Source organism: Cavia porcellus, unplaced genomic scaffold (genome assembly GCF_034190915.1).
Source record: "Cavia porcellus strain 051 isolate PalLab524CR breed Dunkin Hartley unplaced genomic scaffold, mCavPor4.1 scaffold_7, whole genome shotgun sequence".
In the NCBI taxonomy this organism is placed as follows: Eukaryota; Metazoa; Chordata; class Mammalia; order Rodentia; family Caviidae; genus Cavia; species Cavia porcellus.
In genome coordinates, this window is record NW_026947490.1 from 24,440,873 (window position 1) to 24,462,363 (window position 21,491).

At 52.3% G+C, this 21,491-nt stretch overlaps 1 protein-coding gene and 1 non-coding gene across 2 annotated transcripts in view; both read left to right on the forward strand.

The window, feature by feature from the left end:
- Arhgap35 (Rho GTPase activating protein 35) overlaps positions 1-21,046 on the forward strand; it is a 119,932-nt gene extending 98,886 nt beyond the window's left edge. The window contains exons 4-7 of the mRNA XM_003464605.5: positions 8,645-8,722; positions 10,799-10,930; positions 17,390-17,495; positions 18,101-21,046. Coding sequence (XP_003464653.2) covers positions 8,645-8,722; positions 10,799-10,930; positions 17,390-17,495; positions 18,101-18,458 — 674 coding nt within the window. The 3' untranslated portion in view covers positions 18,459-21,046. The remainder of the gene's footprint in view (positions 1-8,644; positions 8,723-10,798; positions 10,931-17,389; positions 17,496-18,100) is intronic.
- On the forward strand, positions 6,169-6,273 carry LOC111755393 (U6 spliceosomal RNA). Its single transcript, XR_002789946.1, has one exon. It is a non-coding gene; the product is annotated as a U6 spliceosomal RNA (small nuclear RNA).
- Positions 21,047-21,491: the final 445 nt, after the last annotated feature.

The following is a 21,491-nucleotide window of genomic DNA, read 5'->3' on the forward strand; positions in this document are numbered from 1 at the left end:
TTATAACAGGGCCAGCACAGCATGGAGGTAAGGCAAAAGGCCATCCTGGGGAAGGCCCTGAGGCTGAGGTGGTGATTGCTTCAGGCTGAAAGGCCACTGGACTTAGAGTGAAGTGGAACAGGGGAGGTGACAGGCTTGAGCCCAGTGACAGGACCAACTGAAGTCCCATATTGAGAAGTTTGTATATTTGCCTGGATTATATAGGGTCTGGGAGGAGCTTTTCTTCCAGAGGGTTTTGAGCATCTAGGTATGAAAAGTGTGACCAGGGCTGTGATTGGTGCCGTCTTTGCTTCCTTTCTGGGACCCTGAGAATCAGGACCCTGGAGAAAGTTAGCCTCTGTCTTCATTAGAGCTCGAGGGAGTCTGCCTGTGTCCTCATAGGCCTTTTCCACTTGGGCCACTGATGGAATTGGTGTGGTGTGTGGAAGTGGGGTTATGTGCCTGTGTGTTGGCAGACAGGCTGTGGCTTCATGGGTACCTCCTTTGTTTACCCATGTGGCGGTATCAGCTGCCCTCCGCCATGCTGTGAGCACCCCTTTACACTGGGCTAGGGCAGTGTGCAGGCAGAATCACATCTCAGAGCCCAGACAGCGTGTTGTGTACTTGGCAAGAGGGGCCTTCCGATTGTTCTGGCTTGGCACATTCTTTCCTGTTCTGCACAGTGCAGCCTGCTTACCTCGATTGTAGCTCACACTTCTCACTCCCCAGGCTGGGAAATGTCAGCTCCAGAGGCCTGCACCCCACTTTGCCTGTGTGATTTCTTCAGCACAGCCCTGGGTGTGTCCTCTCTTGAGAGGTGGGAAACACAGAGCCTGTGTTTGGCTCAGAGCAAGGTCCAGAAGCTCTGCTTTGCAGTTTATGCAGGACCAGCCAGATGCCAGAGCCATATGATACCCCAGACCTAGTGTGAGGTTTTCCTGGCTTCCCCTCCAGATCATCCACCCCTCCCCGTCAGCCTGAGAATCATGACAGGATCGTGTGACCTGTGATAATATCGGGGATGCACAGAGCTGCTGTGCCTGCTTGTAGAGCTAACACACAGTCAGGCAGTCATAATAGAGCATTCATAGTGCTCTGTCCTAGAGAGAGGCACTGGCAGAGCTGCTCTTGATTGAATTGCTGGGACTATGGATGACAGACACTGGAGCAAGTAGCCCTCGTGTTCCAGCAGATGGGTCAGAAAGATATTCCAGGCACATCGGAGCAGGAAGGCAGCAAGGAAACCCTGTGGGGACTGTGAGCATGGCGCCCCTAGACCTTCACAGAGAGAGCAGACAGGAACCTTGAACTCGTTTATATAGCCCAGGCTGGCCTCAAACTCACAGTGATCCTCCCGCCTCAGCCCCCTAAGTGCTGGAATTATAGGAGTGCACCAATATGCCCAGCTATCAAAATTTAAAAATGAAAAAAGAATGTAGCTCAATGTGAAAGCCCTGGGTTCAAACATCAGTACTATAAAACAGTAAAATTATTGGGAGAGTCCATGATGCTGTTTCTAATGAAGAGTGGGTAATTCCTCAGCCAGAAGTTAACTATTATGATTTCAGTGTTATTTCACTATGCTGCCTACTCATACTAACTACTTTCTTTTACATAATAACCTCAGTAGTCATAGCTTCTTTTTGATTTTTGGAGACAGGGTCTTGCTGTGTAGTTCAGGCTGGCCCTAAACTTGCTCAGTAACCCCGGCTGGCTTCAGAGTCACAATGAACCTCCAGGTTTGGGTTTGTTTGGGGTTTTTTGTTTTTGTTTTTGTTTTTGTTTTTGTTTTTTTTTCTCTTTTTGAGATGTCTCTATGCCTTCGGGCAGACCTTGAGCTCATTTTGTAACCCAGGTTGGTCTCAAACTTACAACGATCCTCCTGCCTCAGCCTCCCAAGTGCTGAGATTACAGGCATGAGCCACCGCGCCTGGCAATTTTTTAGGGCTTTTTTGTTTTTTGTTTTGCTTTTTGAGATGGGGTCTTGCTATGTAGTTCAGGCTGGCTTTAAATTTGCGGTGATCCTCTTTCCTCAGCCTTCCAAGTGCTAGGATTACAAACAGGTGCCACCACGCCCTGCTCATTTTTGTTTTTGAGACCTGTTTTAACTGCATGATCCAACACAGTCCTAGACTTGCTATGTGACCCAGACTGGCCTTGAATTCATAATTCTCCCACCTCAGCCTCCTGAGTGCTGGAATTTCAGGCATGTGCCACCATCCCCAGCCCGTTACCCATTTTGGTAAGAATCCCAAGCCTTGGAGAGGTAAGGTGCTTTATTCTCAGCCACCCAGCTTAGCGCTAAGGCAGAGTGAGGATCTGAACCAAAGTCACTGTAGTGTGGAAGCCCATACATGTTTTTAAATGCCGTTCTGCTGACTGGCTTGTTCTTGGCCAGGCCTTCAGAACTGAAGTCAGGCCTACAGGCAGGTGCTGCAGCTGAGGCTTGTTACAGGTGGACATGGGGACACAAATAATGGTAGGCATCAGGCTGTGAGCTTTACAGGGGTCAGCTCGTTGATGCTGTCCTATACAGCCAGATGAACAGCATCAGGCTCAAGATTCGAACCTACACCTCCCTGACAAAACTCAATGTTTTGGCCTGTCCACCTGCTGTTGCTAGGTCGTTAAGCTAATGTGACCATTAGGCAGTGAGAGCACGGTGCCAAGATCTTATTAAACACACCCACTGCGTTGAGCTACTGTTGCTGCTGTGCAGAGGGACATGAGAGCACACTGGCTTTTGGTTCTGACCCAAACTGCCCCACCCACTTGTTCTTTCATCTGCCGTGGAGTTGAGAGGCAGACAAGCAGCGTGGTCCTCAAAAGGAGGTACACTGTCAGCTGCTGATATGCATCCTAAAGAAAAGGCTGCAGTGCCCAGAGAAGCTCCCCCACCCCTCAACAGGGTGGTCCTGTTGTGCGAGAGGGGCTGGGGCTCCTCGTCCCTGACCTCTCAGTATCCCTTGGGCCTTGTGGCCTAGCCTGCCTCAGTCTGCTCACACAAGAGAGAAGGAGAATGGTTTATTTCATGCTTTCAGCCTCCAGAAAAGTTCATCCTGTCTGTGTTTTAGCACACTGGCTGAGCTGGGTAAATTTTTGTAAAGGACAAAAGTGCTGAGTTTTTATATCCAAAAATAGAAAAAAATAAGCAAATCCGAGTTTGTCTTGGAGGAAGAATTGATTCCTTGCTAGAAATGAAACTTCTCAAGAACCGAAGCCTGGTGTCGAGGAGCAGCAGGGAACTGATGGGGCCAGTTGCAGAAGGACTCCTGGCTAAGGCAGGCCTGGGACCTAGGAAAAAACTTGTTTGGACATCTTAGAAAGCCAGGCCCATCCTGGGCCGGGAGTGGATTTTCCCCATTGGCTTCCACACTCCTGTGGGGCCTCAGTCCTGCCAAGCACTGCTGGCATCTCTCAGGAGCCAGGGCAGAACCTGCTGTATCTGAGCCAAGGGAGGCCGCAGTGGTGGAGGGAGCCAAGCCTGGATCTACCTGTCATGCAGATGTCTGCTCAGTGAGCATGTATTACTGCTTTTATCTGCTGTCTTTAAAATTTTTTTTGAAACTCATGGGTGACCATGGTTAAGAGATTAAATTATAGTTAAAAGCTTGCTTATATTTAAAAAGCAACTGTTTTAATACCTCTTAGAAATGCTTTGTTCGTAAAGCATCAGCCTTTTTTAGAAAAAAATTTTTAACAGTAGTGGGGATTGAACCCAAATCCTTTCTTTTTACTTTTGTTATTTTGAGACCGAGGTCTTGCTCAGTTGCCTAGGCTGGGCACAAACTTGAAATTCTCCTGCCTCAGCCTCTTAGAGTGCTAGATCACAGGAACAAGCCACCATACCGGCTCTGGTGTCTGAGTTTGGGCTTTGGAAGGTGTGTGTGCACGTGTGTTTCTGTCTGTCTGTCTGTTTTACTTGGTATATTGCCCCCCTTGTATTGCCTCATTGAATTCAGGAGCCAGAGAGACCTTCCAGAACCATCCAGCAGTCGCAACCCAGGGAATGTGTGTAAATACAGACTCTGCCTCCACTGTAAAGCAACAGAATCCAGGGTCTCAGCTTCTGTGCCATGCCCTCTAGCTAATTCTGATGCGTACTCAGTTCTGAGAACTGGCAGGATAGAGCATGATAGGCCACAAGCCCTTAGAATTGAGCAGGGTTCACACCATACCTGCACAGCTCACAAGCTCTCCAGTCTGTGCACACTGCCTGTGAGCCCCGAGTTCTGTCTGTGCAGTGGGATTAGCAGTTGCCTGTCTGAGGGGTCACTGTGAGCACTAATGGGAAAGAGCTGGGCAAACAACACTGCAGGCCCCACATGTGGTCGACATTCGGCAAGTGGTGTATGATGTGATTGTTGTTCTAAACTGTCTTCCTAGATCAGATACTAACCTTAAACACATGCCAATCAGATGGCTATCAAGTGAGGAGGGAATGCAAAAGCTTTGGCCAGTTCCAACGAATGATGTCTGTAGCCATGAATAGGCATTTTATATACTGAGAGAAAGTAATTTCCACCCTCAGTTGTAGCTGCAGTCCTAGAGCCACTGGAACAATACTGTTCTACATGGTGGTGGTTCGGATATTTAAAATAGTCACATTAGCCATTCTGAGGTTTGTCTTGTCCTAATCCCAAAGATCAATTTAAGTTTCAGTGAAATTTGTAGGGGTCTTTCAAAAAGAAGGCAGGTATGGTGGTACATGCCTATAATCCCAGAGCACTTCGAGAACCTAAGGCAGGAAAGTTGCAAATTCAGACCCAGCCTGGGTGACTTAGCGACTTAGCAAGACCTTGTCTCAGAATAAAAAAGGACTGGGAATGTAGCCCTACACAAAGGTCCCATGTTCAGTCCCCAGTATTGTGGGGAAGGGAGCAAAGATGGGAGGGATATGAATATTGGTTTAAGCTTGGTGCTGTTTCACGTACACTTGGGAACCTGGAGTGGACACAGTAGATAGAGGCCACTTCTGGAAGGAGTTCTGCTTTCTGCTAGCAGACATGTGCTGAGCCACTCCTGCAGTGTTCTGTGGGCACCAGGCCCCTGGCTTGTTCTGCAGTGGTCTGGAGTCCCTCAGCAAGCTGTTCCATTCCGAGTCCTGGTTCTCAGCTGGGTACCAGCTACTACTAGTTATTGGCAGCCTTCATGGCATTGGCAGTGAGCTCTCGTTTTTAAATTGATGTCTAATTAGTAGTTGTGATAAATTGTGCTGGCCAAGCTAATGATACCTTTCCTAGATTATGCCCTGGTGTTAGGTACAATAGTAACAGAATTGCTGTTTTCAAAAGAGATTTTGTAAATAAACACACATTCAGAGTACAGGAAATACTAAGTTGATGATTACTTGATGCTCTGGAGCTGGCCTTGTGCTTACAAATGCTTCCATCTTGGTGATGATCCATCTAACAAAGCTTTGGCAGGTCCACACCTCTGATTGTTCCCAGATAGCTGATATGTAGTTTATCTTCTGCCTCCGGTGCTAGAGCAGATGCCAGGAGGAAGCCATACACAGGGCACTGTCCACACAGAGGGTTGGGATGCAGAAGGTGACAAATGGCCGGGGCTGTTGGGTCTTCCACAGGACGGATGTGCTTCTTTCCACTAGGATATGGTATCTGTGACACTGCTGCATTATTGAGGGCTTTGTAAGCTCCATCATTTTCTTTGCATTAAATTGGGCTGGGGGAGCCAGGCATATTCTTTTATTTTTTTGTTTTTTGTACCAGGGATTGAACTCATGACTGCGGGCTTGCAAGGCAGGCGCTTATGCCACTGAGCTAAATCTCTAGCCTCTCTCTTTTGGTTTTGTTGCCTTAGGGGTTTTTTGGTTTGTTTTGTGTGTGGGTGTGTGTGAACACATGTGCATGTGTGTTTTTGAAACAGGGTCTTGCTGTGCAGTCAGGCTGGCCTTGAACTCACTTTATAGCCCACGCTGGTCTGGAACTCAAATCGATCCTTATGCTCAGCTTTGCGAGTGCTGGAATTACAGGTTTGTGTCACCACACCCAGCTGAGACCCATCTCAAATTTTTAAAAAAAGGCTGGGCTATAGATAGGGAACAAGGAGAAGTAAAAAGAATTAAAATGTGTTATCTGTGTGTACCAGCTCCCTACAATGAGCGTAATTCTTATGTACTACAAATGCCTACTAACAGTAGTGGGGATTTTTTCAAAAGGCAGCTGAGTGCTCGCTTTGGCAGCACATATACTAAAGTTGGAATGACAGAGAAGATTAGCATGGCCCCTGCGCAAGGATGACATGCAAATTTGTGAAGCGTTCCGTATTTTTTATCTTCTGTTTGAAAGCAAATGTTTTCACTGTTTTGTTCCATTATGATTGTTTTACTCTATTCAATATTCTCCTTCGATTGGTTTTATAATGTTCTGTCTTTGATTTGATTTTGCTATACCTAATTGGCTAGACAACTATTGTGAAGATAACAAGATATAGCGTGGTACCTATTACTGTTATCCTGGTAACCTGCTCTGAAGTTCTGTACTGATTTTACCACATTGTCTCAGTTACCTTTGTTCTGTCTTGTTCTGTTTGTTTGTTTGTTTGTTTGTTTTTGAGACAGGGTCTCGCTATGCAGTTCAGGCTGGCCTTGCTCACTTTGTAGCCCAGGCTGGACTCGAACTCGCAATGAACCTCCTGCCTCAGCCTCCCGAGTGCTGAGATTACAGGCATGAGCCACCACGCCTGGCTCCTGTTCTGTTGTATTTCTACTACCTTCAAAAAAAAGGCAGCTGATATTCAGGGAAAGGGAAGGGAAAATACTTATTTTTTTCACACTTGAAAGTAAAGACCTGAAACTGCCAACACATACTCATGGTTTGTCAGCATGTGGGTGATCTCATGTGTAAGCCTTGGTGTGGCACCTCAGCTGCGAAATAGGTAGGAAGTTCACACACATCTGAGAACAGCTTAGAAAAGCCACTGAGGGACAAGGGACGCTGCCCTGGTCAGCGTGCTGTGCGGACTCAGTGTGGTGAATGGTCCCAGTAGCCATGCAGAGCCCGGGAACTTAGCACATGTGGGACTTCTCCTGGGGACACTGTGGGCCAGAGCCAGCCCAGTGGGTTACAGCAAAGTACATGAGGCTAAGCTGGGGTTTCTGGAACAGTGCAGAGGTGCAGATGTGGCTCAAACAGGCCACCCTGCAGCCATGCAGCTTGGGGCAAGGACTTCGCCTGCCCACATAAACCTTGCTTTTCACAGCTGTATTCTGTCCCCACCTCCCTGGGGTGGGGATGGTGGTGGCCTCCTGACTTATGACTAAGTGCATGGTGGGTGTGGCACACAGCAGGGCCCTGCTCCAGTGAGGAGCATGTGGCAGCAGAGCACAGCCAGGGCAGCGCCTGGTCGCTCACGGTATCCTGGGGGCTGCCGTTAGCCCCTTTCTGGGTGAGAGGCCTGTGTGCAGTTAACAGCTTTTAAGCAGGAAACTGATGCCTTCTGTGCCACTGCTCTTCAGCACTCACCTGCCACCTACTGAGGCCCTGAAGGTAGAGTGACTGCCTTGCTCTTGCGAGATGGGAACACACAGACGCAGCAGCCACACTAGCAATGGCCTTGGTACCCCAGGCTCTCGAGCCCCACTCCCTCAGGCCTGGTCCTCCCTCTGCTGCTTGCACTGCCCACGTGCTCTGTGGTGGGCACCAGGTAATGTCCTCAGCAAGCGAGCAGTGCTTAGGACCAAGCTCTTCACAAGGGGCCCAGAGTTTCTTTGATCAGCAGATCCCATCCTGGTTTTTAACAATGATGTCACTGCCCTTTAGACTTATGATCTTGGTGGTGAACCATGTTTTCCATCCCTGGGACAGGAGAGTGAGCTCAGTAGACAATGCTCAGGGTCCACCTGAAACTAAGCAGCATGACCTCTTTCCCAGGGCAGGGACCACAGTCAGTCTGTCACTTGTTTTTTTATGTTCCATATCATTTAAGCAATTGACTTGTACTATTGTATTTTCCTTACAGTGTACACCAAATAAATTCCAGGAGAATGGCAGTTTGAAAAAATCATAGCTGGGTGTGGTGGCGCACTTCTGTAATCTCAGTACTTGGGAAGCTGATGCAGGAGGATCACTGAGTTCCAGGCCAAACCCTATCCAAAAAAATTTTTGCATTGTATACATTTTAAAAATTTAATTAAAAAAAAAAAAAAAAACAGGAGCCAGGTGTGGTGGTACACACCTATAGTCCCAGCTACTCAGGAGGCTGTGGCTTGAGCCTAGAAATTCAAGACCAAGCTGGGCAGCATAGAGACCCTGTCTCCAAACAAGTGATGCAGTAGGTGATTAACATTAATAACATTAACATAATTCCTTGGTACTCTGTGAAAAGAAGCATTGAACCCAGGGCCTTTGCACTGAGGTATACCTACAACCTCGTTTTTTTTGTTTGTTTTGAGACAGGGCTTCTCCAAATCGCCCAAATTTGCCTCAGACTTTTGATCCTCCTGCTTCAGCCTCCTGAGTAGCAGAGATTATAGGAGTATACCACCAAACTCAGCCATGTTAAAATTTTTAAGTGATAAGGAAAATAGGAAGTGGATTAAAGCATCTGTGGTAGGCATCTGGTGCCCTTCATCCCTTGTGTGTATACTTGTTCCCTGCGCCCCAACCGCTAACGGGACCGCTACCTGTTTCTTTCCCCTCAGGACTGAGCACGGAAGGCATCTACCGGGTTAGTGGGAACAAGTCCGAAATGGAGAGTCTGCAGAGACAGTTTGACCAAGGTAAGGTGCCCCTGGCCAGGCCCTGGCTACCAGAGCCAAGCAGGGCAAATGGCACAGCCCCCATTGCCCATGGGGCAGGGGGTGCTCCTGCAAAGCCACAGCCAGAGCACACAGACTCAGAGACAGAGAAAGAGGCCACATGTGACCCCAGGTAGCTCTGCCTCTGTGGTGGCAATGCCTTACATGGAGAGCCAACCTGTGAGCCAGCTGAAGCATGCCTGCCAAGGCCGAGTCCCCGCGCCAGACCACTCTCCACATCACCACACAGAAACACTGCTCCAGGTGGGCTGACACATGCCATCCCTCTGACTATAGTGACATGACACAGAAGTTGGGTGAGATGTTGGTCCTGATCCCAGGGACCTGGGAGTACCCCAGCTTGCTGGAAGAGAGGATCAGGGGCTGGGCTGCACCATACAGGCTCACAGCAGAGCTTCCTTTCCTGAACTTGCTTGGCTGTGAGGAACCACACCAGCCCATGCCAGAAGCCAGTAGCCTAGGGCAGCAAAAGTTTCTGGTGGTCAGTGAGCAGGGAAGGAGGCCAGCAGAGGCCACAGAAGGGAAGACTGAGCCCCACCACACGCCTCACACACTCCTGTGAGTCCCAGCCAGCTGTGGCAGGCTGTGGTGAGTACACAGGAGAAGCCCTGTTGCTCTTAGGATCTGGGAGACTAAGGTCAGAGGAGGGTGGAGGGGTGGGGCCGTGGCTCAGTGGTGAGCACTTGCTTAGTGCTCCTGCCAGCCCTATCACTGCAAACAACAACAAAATTAAGGCGGAGAGCCAGGGATAGTGGCTCACCCCTGTAATCCCAGGACTCAGGGAGGCTGAGGCAGGAGGATCATTGTGAGTTTGAGACCATCCTGGGCTACAAAGTGAGCTCAAGGCAAGTTGAATTGCTTAGCAGGACCCTGTCGCAAAAAAAAAGTTAAGGCGGAGCCCTGCCTCAGAAATTGCACTTAGTCTTCTGTCACCAAAGATGAGGGACGTGTTCTGAGAATTGTATTCTCCAGTGTTCTGTCACCTGGGCTTGTTTCGCAGTGTGCTCAGTACATTGTTAGTAGGCAGTACCATCTCATGGGACCACAGTCACATGTGCCAGTGGCTGGAACATGGTTAGGTAGCTTGTGACAAGAGAGGCAAGAGTCTAAGAGTCTGAAGAGTTGACAGCTCCCAAGATGGACTCTTGGCAGTGCCCGTCACAGGGTGAGGAATGCAAGGAAGAGAGAAAGCTGGAGGCAACGTCATCGCAGCCATGGTATCTCCCAAGCTCTGCAGCCATAGGGTACAGATGGAGCCAGTCACCAAGGTGGCTGTCACACTTTGGGGACACACGTGGGAAGTGAGCAGCCTTGCTCCCCATACTGCTGCCAGGGAGGGAGCCACGCAGCTCAGAGATACCATGGTGCAACCCTTACCCAAGAAGCAGCAGATCCAGCAACCTTGGAAAGGCTTAGAGTCACTTCCCTCTTTTGTTTTTTTGTTTTTGTTTTTATTTTTATTTTTTCTGGTACCAGGGATTGAACTCACGACTGCCTGCTTGCAAGGTGGGTGCTTATGCCGCTGAGCTAAATTCCCAGCCCCAAATTTTTTTTTTTTTTTTTTAATCGTTACCGGGGATCAAACTCACGACTGCCTGCTTATGAGGCATCCCCAGCTCACTTCCCTCTTTCAACCACAGATCAGTTTTGTTTTTATGTTCATGGAACTAGAAATTAAACCCGGGGCCTGTATCCTGTTACAAACCCAGAGGTCACCCCCTTTTTAATATAGGGTCTGTCCTCTTCAGTTACCTAGCAGGCTGGGCTGGAACTTGAAATCGTTCTGCCTCAGCCTCTCTTGAGTGCTGGGATAACAGATGTGCACCACCATGCCAAGTTTCAGACTCTAGCAGTGTTCACACATGCCACCTCCTCCGCAGTCCTTTCTAATCTGGAATCCCTGCCCAGCTCTAGCATCCCAGTGCCCTGAGTTTTGTCTGGCATCTCCTGGACCTCGAGTGTCCTGGCCCTTGAGTGCCCCTGTTGTTTCTGCCTAGCATTGGCTAGTCCAGCCTCACTCTCCTGACTTCCTTTCAGACCACAACCTGGACTTGGCAGAGAAAGACTTCACGGTAAATACTGTGGCTGGTGCCATGAAGAGCTTTTTCTCAGAACTGCCGGACCCCCTGGTCCCATACAACATGCAGATTGATTTGGTGGAGGCGCACAGTGAGTACCAACGCCCCAGGGCCAGGTCTCTGGGCTGCATAGCAGGTCTGGCCTGGGTGGACTGGTGGGAGACGGGGTGTAACACTATACAGACAGGTCTTTCCCTCAACAGAGGTCTTTCCCTCAACAGAGGTGCGCTTGCCTTGCGTGGGGGGTTAGATGGGCTGCAGGAGGAGGAAGTAGCCAGTAGGCCCAGGCTCTTCCAGTTAGGCCCCGCCTCAGCAGACCACAGGTGGGCTCTGAGGCTTTCACCAGGGCAGCAGCAGCTTTCCCTGTCTGTGAAGCATGTGGTTTGGATGTCCAGCCTGGTCAAACCCCTACTCCCCTCAGTTGTGGACAGCTTACCCCACAGGCCTGAACGTTGGCTGCTGCCCTCACCCCCCTTGCTGTGGGTGAAAGGAGGCTCAGAAAGGTCTGTGAACAAGGCTGGCCAGGACTGCCTTGGTAAGCAGGTTTTCTTCTCCTCCTGTCATTCCCTGCCTTCCCACCCATCGTGGGAGGAAGGTAACATCTGAGGCCATGATGCTCCTTAGAAAGCTACTCTGGGGGAAAGGGACAGTTCCCATGGCCCCAACCAGATGTTCCTGGTGCTGTGGCACACTTGCCCTTCTGGTCTCAATGGCAGTCCCTGCGTGCCATCTCCCTTGACCTCTAGGAGCTGCCCCATGGGCACACTATCTATTCTAGCCAAAGGCAGCTTCTGACTTGGCCCCACTGCAGGACCAGGACCCAGAAGCAGCCGTTGCCTGGCAACTGCAGAAGGAGGTGGCCTGGAAAGAGGACAGGAGGCACATGTCTCAGGTCATTGGGCTCATCTTGTCACTGGCCAACTCAGAGGAGGAGTCTGAAACAAGCTGTTTGCCCACAAGCTTGGTGGTGAGGCAGAACTTAGAGGTTATGGCTCAGTTCCCCTTGAGTCTGGGTCCCACATTTCTGGTGGCTTCTATCAGAAGTAGAGGCTGAGGAAGCCCATCGTGAGAGGAGACCACTAAGCTGCCCTCAAGGTCACCTCTCCAGGGTCTGCATCTCGCCTGTTGCTCCTGTCTGCAGCCAGAGTATTCCTTTCCCTGCTTCTGGCCATGCGGCTGAGCCACATGGAGTTGGTCACAGCTCCTCACTTACTCTCAGGTTACCTCATCCACAGAGAAGGGGCAAGACTGCATCACACTTGGGAGCCTGTTACAGGGCTGGTCCTCCCTCCCACCTGCCCCTGAAGACTGGGCTTAGGGGTGGAGACACATGCTGGCTTCTCCTGCAGGCTGCAGTGAAAAGCATAGGAAATCTCTGAAGCAGGCCTTGCTCAGCTTTTCGCCCAGGGTCCATTCTGAACAGAAGTTGGGAGAGGGAAAGGTGTGGCCTGGCCTTCAGCCTCTGGAAGGCCTGGGTGCCTCTGCATTTGTCTTGCCTTGGCGCCATCTAGAGGCATGCAGGATCCTGGCACACCGCAGATAGCCATTGTCTCCACGGGAAGTGCTGACAGGGCAGCTTTTTGTTTGGGGAGGTCCTGTTGATAGCAAGCCAGCCCCACTTCCTCCAGCACCACTTATATGGGGCTCTCACTGCCGAAGAGGTTGCTGCGGCAGCCTGGAAAAGGGTGGAGGTTTCCAACTTCCTCTCCCCATTGTGAGTTTCCTGTGCCGCACTAGTCATCTGAGGCTTCTCCGCAGTCCTTGGACTTGGCAGAAGAGAATGGGGGAGGAGGGCTGTTACTGTCACGGCCCCTCTCACAGCTGAAGCAACCGAGGGACAAGTGGCTATAGCTGTAAGGAGCAGGGGTAGCTGAGCCAGAGACACCGGCTAGTACAGAAGTTAGTGCCAGAGGACATTATGCCCGAATATAGCTGTTTCCAGATTGATTGTGTCTCCATAGCAACATCAACTTGACCAGCTCCTTCCACTTAATATCTAAGAGCAGCTGTGTCTGTGGGGTGTAGCTTGGGCCTGCTTTAACATCCTTCATCACAAGCACCAAGGTCGCTATCTCACTGTTCTGTAAGCAACAGAATGTCACAATATTGAACATTGTTGAAAATGTGCCCTCATAGTAGAGGTTTTTGTGATTACTCACTAGTTGTCTTCCTGCCACACTGAGAATGACGTGGAGTGGACTGAGGACTGAGTGGCAGCAGCAGTCAGAGCTCACCTCTGCTTGTGGGGTGCCTGGCCTGGCTATCTGCAAGGTGTCAGTGCTCTTGGCAGCACCGTCAGGCTGGTGGAAGAGGAAACTGAGGTTCTCGGAGGGATCACAGCTCAGCTTAAGGCCCAGGACCACCTGCTAGGGAATGGCGAGCGGTGCAGTGATATTCTCTGCAGACAGTAAGGTGAGCAGAGCAAGAAGTGCAGGCCACGTGGGGAGTAGGGAATGAGGGGAGGGCCTGAGCTGTGGCCCATGGTTGGACCAGGACCAAGACTCCAGGAGATGAAGAGAAGCCTTTGCATCACCTGTTTTTGCCCTGCTCATCCCTTACCTGGTGTAGGAAGATTTCCTGCCTGGATCTGCCTTCTCCTCTCTCCCCATTCTACCTCCCTGCCTACTCCAGTCCCCAACCACTGTCTGACAGTTTTTGTATGTCAGGGTTCCCACAGCTGGTTCCATCCTAGACCAGAAGTTCTAGATACAGCCTTAGCCACAGGGTGCCCATTGACCCTTAAAACTGCTTGTAAATCTGCACTTTGTAGCCTAGGGAAAAGGCCACTGGCTTTACCAGATTGTTGGGGGGCATGCTTTGGGCTACTGGTTTACCATCCTCCCCTTCCCCTTTGACTGGTGAGACAGCCTAAGGTAGAGATAAGAGAAGTCCCATTGCCAAAGTCAGCAGGCAGACAGCTCTGCTACCCTAGGGTTCTTGTTCCCCCCACTGCCCGTGACATTGCCGATTCTAGGATTCTGCCTTCCTCTTGCCTGACCCTCACTCCCAGACCCAGCCTTATACATTTCACAGATACACCGGTGTGCCAGGCTCCATGTACAATGGTCCTCCTCAGTCTTGTGGGACAGCGGACATGTTGCAAGGTCACCTCCAGAAAGACAGCCTGAAATTTCCGTTCCAGGCACATGCAATGAGATCCCAGCCTGGCCTTGGAGTCACCTGCCACTATGGGGAGAGGGCAGTTCACACACTGGCTGCTGCACCCAGTGCTTATGGCCTTGAGCCAGGCTGTTTCTCTTTGTTGTGATGTGGGTGTGCAGGGCACTCCAGGCACTGAGGGGGCAGCAGCAGATCAAGCTGAACACTGGCTTGGCAGCCTGGGGCCAAAGATGGCAGGCTGCCAGGGCAGGGATCCTGCCACCAGCCCGGGTGACTTAGGGCCAGTTTTTATACCTTTTTGAGCCCTAGTTTGTACTATAGAGGTTGTCTAAGGTTCCCATGGCCTCTGACTGTCCCCACCACTTCCTCCTAAGTTCCTGGAGTCCCATAACTCTCAGACACCTACTGTGTCCAGTCTTGGTCTTGACTCACCTGGGCCCAGAATGCCCCCATGTACTTTTCTTGCTGGCTGTGTGGGACCCCATCCCTTCTCTCAAGAGATTTCTGCAGCTGGAAGCAAGGCTGGGATTGGAGCACACGGCTTAGCTGGGAGCCTGGCCTGGGGTTGCCTCCCACCCACCTGCCACCAGCCTTTAGTCTTAATAGGGCTTCTTGAGAATGCCTCTCAGCCAGCATGGGGGAAAGTCTGGCCCTCTTCTCTCCACCCAGTGCATGGCGAGGCTCCCCAAGAGCAGCTGTGAAATGCTCCCATAGCTGGCAAAATCGGGCATCACTGGTATCTTCTACACATGTAGAAGTCTAGGCCTAGAGTCAGTCTCTCTCCGAAAGGGACTTGGAGGGCTGGGGTGAGCTCTGTGAGAGAGAGGAAAAGGAGGTCAGGCCCAAAAGACACAGGCAGGGTTGGTCTCCTGCAGGGAGGCTGGGCTGGGCTTTGCCAGGTTCTCCCCAAGGTGCTCCTGAGTCCTAGGCCAAGGCTGGGGAAAGGGAAGAAAAGGGCAAGACATTGGCCACCAGCCCCTCATCAGGCTCCACGCTGCAGGCCTGGATGGAGGAGGGCTGGGCTTCCTCCCACGGCTCCATTACTGCCCCAAGGAGGAAAGAGAGGAAGCCCCATCTTCGCTGCTCCTTGGGTAGGAAGGAGAGGAGGCATCCGGCAGATTGTGGCCTACCCAGCCTGGCTTCCTGTCTCAGCTAGACTGAGACTCTGCTGTTCTGCGAAGGTGCTGCCATTCAAGGACCTGATTAGAGCAAACACAGCTGTGTTTGTGTCACACAGGCACCTACAGAGACCTGCACACCCACATCAGGAAGGGGGCCTGATTATTTTATTAAGCGGAATTTGAAGCATAGTACACATGCCTTATTGTGTTTCCTAAAATGATCTCTGACCTCCCTGTAGCAGATTTTTTTTCTTTCCATTTTTTTTTTTTGTTTTTGTTTTTGTTTTTGTTTTTGAAAGAGGGTCTCCCCATGTAGTCCAAGCTACCCTTGAACTCAAGGTGATCCTCCTGCCTCAGCCTCCTAAGTGTTGGGATTACAGGCATGCATCACCATGCCCATTCCAGTTTATTTTTTGCTAAGCCAATTTCATTGAAAAAACAGTAAGAGGGGCTGGGGATTTAGCTCAGCGGCATAAGCACCTGCCTTGCAAGCAGGCGGTCGTGAGTTCGATTCCTGGTACCGATAAAAAGGGAAAAAAAAAGAAAAAACAGTAAGGGCTGCCAAGAATCTGCTATTGAGGTTGAACCCTTAAAATGAATCTCCGGTTCAGAGAATGAGGCTGATCGTAGTTCTATATTACTTCTTGTGGTTTTAATCATTTCCTAACAGATGCTCCAGGCCCGACTCTCAGACCAAACAAAGCTCTACCTGCTCTTGCCTCTCTCACACACCTGCCAGCCTAGGCTGATCTATGCTTTCCTTGTGTCTCGCCCTGAGCTCTGCTCTTAACTGACACTCTGGTGTCCTTGTTCAGGGTCACACACTAGAAAGAAGATTGGTACCCAGGACCGTCCAAGTTGGGATCTGGGTTCTGAACCTCTGCACACCTTCCTTTCTGCTCAGCCCTGCCCAGCTTGCTCCTGAGTGTCACCTGCTGCAAAGGTTCTTACCCAGGAGGCTGTAGCCTTCACAAACTCACAGTGTGGAAGATCCGTGAGCCTCCAGGAGTCTGGGACAGGAAGGGCCGTGGCACAGCTGCAGGGCAAGCATCCAGGGCTCTCTTTGGTGTCCAAGAAGCCTGTGCACCCAAACCCACTAGGAACCATTGTAGGGGTTTTGGAGTTTTTTGTTTGGTTGGATTTTGGTTTTTTTGGGACAAGGTCTCACTGTGTGGTTCAGGTTGGCTTCAAACTTGCTTATATAGCCCAGGCTGGCCTCAAACTCACAGTGATCCTCCTGCCTCAGGCTCCTGAGTGCTGGGATTACAAATGTGTGGCACCACGCCCAGCCCGCTGTGGTTTTTAACAAGCCCCCAGGAAGCCCTGGCCCACAGCTATGGATGGCCACTCTCTCCTTCTGGGCCCTTTAGTGACTTTCCTGAGCCTTGGCATTCTAGAGCTGCCCTTCACTCTGAAGGAGCTCCAGGGAAGTCTATCTGGGGCAGACAGCTCTGCCTTGGCTCAGGTGGGTGCTGGGCTAGATCCGCTTCACGGCCTCAATGGCCAGGCCACTGAAGGAGGGGAGCCAGGGCACCAGGGAGCCCCGGGATCACAGCTCAGGCTCCAGGGCCAGGCACTCAGCTCTGCCACCTCTGGGCACCTGATTCCTTATGCTTCAAATGTGGTGAACTGTCCTGCCTCCAAATTCTGACCACATCGGGTCTGGCATGATTTTGCACTTCCTTCAGGGCAGTCTGCTTCCTTCTCCCAGCACATTAGAATTCCTCAGTGGGTAGTGTGTAGGCAGCAGTGGGGGATGGGGGGTGCAAGGCCCTTATGATGAGCTGTATAAGAATCCGCCACTGTTCCCACAAGCCCCAAGTGTCACTGGGCAATGTATGGAGGCTCCCTGGGACCCCGGGAAAGGACAGAGCCCTGGTCTTATGGCAGGCGCCCTCCCTACATGTCTGCTGTCATGGATAGGTGGTTAGGAAGCAGGCAGTCTTTCTGCATTGGGATGCCTGTCTCCAGGGGCAACCGGAGGGGCAAAGAATGGCGTTCTTTATGGTGGAGTCTTTGGATGGTTCCGTTTCAGGTGGGGGGGGCAGGAAACCCCAGCACACAGTACCACACTTCAGCTGGGGCCTGGGACACAGAAGTGAGCCTTGCTGCTGGGCTCATGCCACTGCAGGTGTGCTAGCTGTGGGCACAGGCTTTGGGGAGAAGGCCAGCATGGGTGCATATGACCTCCCTCTCCAGAGGGTCTGAATCCCTCACACCAGCCCATGCATGGGTCCTCCAATGGGTCCTGACTGAACACAGGACGCCCAGTCAGCTGTAGTGATAAAAGTCTGATTTTGTCTTGTCAGAAATCAACGACCGAGAACAGAAGTTACATGCCCTTAAGGAAGTATTAAAGAGGTTCCCAAAGGAAAACCACGAAGTCTTCAAATACATCATCTCTCACCTGAACAAGTAGGTGGAAGAAGGGAACAGCCGGGGTCAGTTAAGAGCTGTTGGCAAGGCTCCCTCTCAGCCTGGTGCAGGGCGGGGGGTCACGGGCACTGCCTGGCTTCCTCCCTGGACACCGTGGCTTCCCACAGTGACTCTCAGGTCTCCATCTTGGCCTGAAGAGATGCAGATGGCCCTGAGCGTGCCCAGCACCAGATTTTGCTTGGCTTTATTTATTTATTTGTTTATTTATTGTGCTTGACTTTAGCCAAGCTTGCAGGGCACTTTGTGGCATCTATGCCCTTGCTCCCTCCAAAGCAGAAGACAAGGAGGAGTCTTCTCCAGAAATGAGTCCCAGTGGTACCCACAGTCCCCTCTGTTTCCACCCCAGGAGTGGTGCTGCAGGCAGAACAGCCACTCCCAAGAGTCACCTTGGCATGAGCTTGCTGGTAGCCAGCAGCGTTCCCAAGTAGCCTACAGCCAGGCACGTCACACCAGATTGTCCATCGAGCCAGGACTCGGCAGAGGGGCAGCTCCAGGCTGCGTGGGGATGACAGGCAGGGAGGACAGCTCTGGACGAGGACTGGGGGCATAGGCAGGGCCCTGACTGCGTTTGATGTCACCTGCAGGGTCAGCCACAACAACAAGGTAAACCTTATGACGAGTGAGAACCTCTCCATCTGCTTCTGGCCCACGCTGATGAGGCCGGACTTCAGCACCATGGACGCGCTCACGGCCACACGCACCTACCAGACAATCATCGAGCTCTTCATCCAGCAGTGCCCCTTCTTCTTCTACAACCGGCCCATCAGCGAGCCCCCCGGCGCCGTGCCCAGCTCCCCCTCAGCAGTGGCTCCCTCCGTCCCCTTCCTCACCTCCACGCCGGCCCCAGGCCAGCCATCACCCCCTCAGTCGCCCCCGCCCACCCCTCAGTCCCCAATGCAGCCCCTGTTCCCTTCGCAGCTGCAAGCTGAACACACGCTGTGAGCCACCCAGGCAGCAGGAGAGCCAGTCTTCCCTGCAACAGGGCGGCGCTGGGTCTTGAACAAAACCAAGTTTGCTGGCCAGAGCAGAGGCCAGGGGTGCCTGGCCCTGTCATCTTCTCAAGACCTCAGGGTCCAATGGTCCAGTGGTCCCCCGCAGGCCACGCTTTCAGGCACCCCACATGCAATGTTGTAGGCCTGCTGGCCTCCGGCAGCACTGTGGATGGACCATGCCCTCTAACGTGGACCCCGGGACCAGATGGGTCAGGCACTGCTCCTTAGACCTCTGCCATCTGCACGTACCAGCCCTGTGGTGCCGCCAGCTTGTGTGGAGCTGGCTCCCGGGACATTCCAGCCTCTGCCCAGGGAGCAGGGGACCCCGAAATGAGGCTGCCCCAGCCAGCTGCACCCTGAAGAGAACGCACCCCGCCCATCTGTATTGTCCCTCCCCACCTCCACATCTGCACACACTGGAGCAAGGGTCCACTTGGACTGCCTGCCCAGCAGTCAGAGCCTCAGGAGGGGAGCTTTGGGCCTGGCCCAGGGGTGCGTGTCCCCAGCGCATGCCTGCCAGGACTTTGCACACAGTCCCTTCACAGCCGAGCAACACTGGAAGGAGCTGCGCACCCCTCTCCTCCAAGAACAGAGCAGACAAAGAAGACTTCCCAGAAAGAACACTACAGACCTCAAGCTCCACCCCTCCCAGCTCTGTGGCAGGTGGAGGGCACCCTGACGGACAGCATGGCCTGGCCTGCAGGCCTTTGCTCCTGACTTGTGTCCACTTGGCAGCGCCCTGTCCCTAAGAAGATGGTTTGAGCCCTTGGGTGGCACTGGTGGTGACTGGCCCCAGGCTTTAACACTACCCTGGGGAAACACTACTCGCCAACGGCCTGGGCTAGGGCTCGGGGTGGAGTGGCACCAGTAGGAGTGTCGGGGCGTGTGCTGTGTGGGCCATGGAGAAGTGGTGATCCCTGGGGTGTGTGCAGGGATCCCTTATGCCCGCTGGGCCAGCAGGGCCCTGAGTCTGTCCCTGCCAGTCACCACCTGCCTGGCCTCCCAGACACGCTTGTGACCCTCCCATTCCCCCCACTCCCAGCACAGCAGTTCTGCTGGCTGTCCCTGCCCCCCAAGTGTCCATCCTCACTGCTGGACCACACCTAACACTAAGGTACTCGGGTGTGGGAAAGGGGGCCGAGGGGCCTGCGCCACCCCGCCCCGTTGTTGCACTTTAGAAGCAGCTTGTGTGGCAAGTTCAGAGAGGCCCCCCTACACCTCCCATCTGCTCCCCTCCTCTGACCCCTCCTTTGGATATGCTGGCTGTGTCTCCAGTTGCTGGGGGCCAGATAAGGTGCTTGGAAACGGTAATTTATCCTGCAGGTCCGGCAGCCCTCCAGGAACCTGCCCGAGGTGCACATGTACCCTCCCCCACAGTCTGGGCTGTGAGTGGGGCAGGTGGCAGTGGAGCGGCATTGTGTTGGGTGGGTTCCCTGCCTTTTTACCCCTTGCTGTCCCGAGGCACTGGAGTGGCTGGGAAGTCACAGCAGAAGCCACCAGCTCCCCTGGGAAGGTGGGCCAACATCCTGGGGGCTGCCTCAAGGACCTCGCTGGTGCCCCTGCCCAGCCTGGCCTTAGGGACAGTGGCCGAGAGCTGCCGGTGTTGCACTCGCTTCCTGCTTCTCCAGGCTGAAGGGCCAGCAAATGGTCACTCATCTGCCATGATGTTGTGGCCATGCTGACTGGGGACAGGCTGGCCACACAGAATGCTGCCTGCCCTGGTGTCCATCAGGCTGCAGATTCTGGAAGGTGTTTCCCCATGGACCTGCAACCCGTGGTGGCCAGAGGGCTCTGCTGCCATGCCCGAAGGCACTCTGCTCAGTCCTCAGCTGTGCAGGGGAGGGCTGGCCTGTGTCATGGTTGGTGTCACCATGCCCCACTTCATTCTGTCACTCCCCATCATGGCATTTTGGGAGGAACACAGAGAAATGCGCACTTATGAGTCTGTACCCTCTCTACCCCGCCCATGCTCCCCTGCTCTGGAGGCTTCTGGTGTGCTGTTTGTCTCCACCACTTCGGCTATAGGGGACATCACAGGAGCGGCTTGCTCCTGCTCCCTCCCAATCTGAGGGGAGGCCACCCTGATGGCCGCAGCCTCTGTTAGGTTCCCTAGGCCCCAGGCCCCCGCAACCTGCAGCAGCCTCTTAGCAGATGAGCTCTGGCTGCCTGCCCCCTGTCCTGTGAGCAGAGCTGTGCTGCACTGGCAGCAGTGGCCCAGGAAGGTCCCTTTGTCCGGACAGTCCCAGGGGTAGGCGCACTGGGGCCAAGGGCTGTGTGCAGGCCGAGCTGGGTGTGGGGAAGAGGAAGGACGGCACGCCCGGGACCCCTTCCTCCTTCCCCTCAGAGCCATCTGGGCTGTTGCCTGCCTGTGCCCTCCCAGTGGTCATGTCACACTCAACCACAGCTACCCACAGCTTTCCGCGCAGTGGAGACAGGGCGTAAGTTATTGTTTGCATCAAGAAATCACGTTCCCTGTGTACATTTTAAAAAGAAATGTCTCCAAATTGTATGGGAATAAAACTTGTTTGAAATTTGGAATAGTGCTGCTGCCAGCTTATTTTTCTGGTACTTGTATTTTCACATGTTAAATGATCTTTATATATGTTGAATTAACAGATATTTTGAGTTTCCTGAGAAAAACAAAAAAGCATATTAATGGTATTGAAATGTGTTAGTAGTCTGGCCATGTGCCCAAAATTCTGTTTCGCAGCAAAAGTGGAGAACTGTATGTAAAGAAAGTATAACAGTTATTTTCTTGTGTTTTAGGGGCTTTAACCAGCACCTCTTCTAGTTGGTGTTAGGAATGTTGGCTTCATTTCCATTTTTTTCTTTAACACATCATGGGTTTTGAGGCTCCAGCCTGGTTAGTGCATGGTCAGCCCTCACGAAGGCTGAGGCATTTCTGAAGGAGGTGTTTTTGTTTGGTTTTGTTTTTTAAAATCATGTATTTGCTACCAAGTATTGTACTTGTCTCAATGGGAAT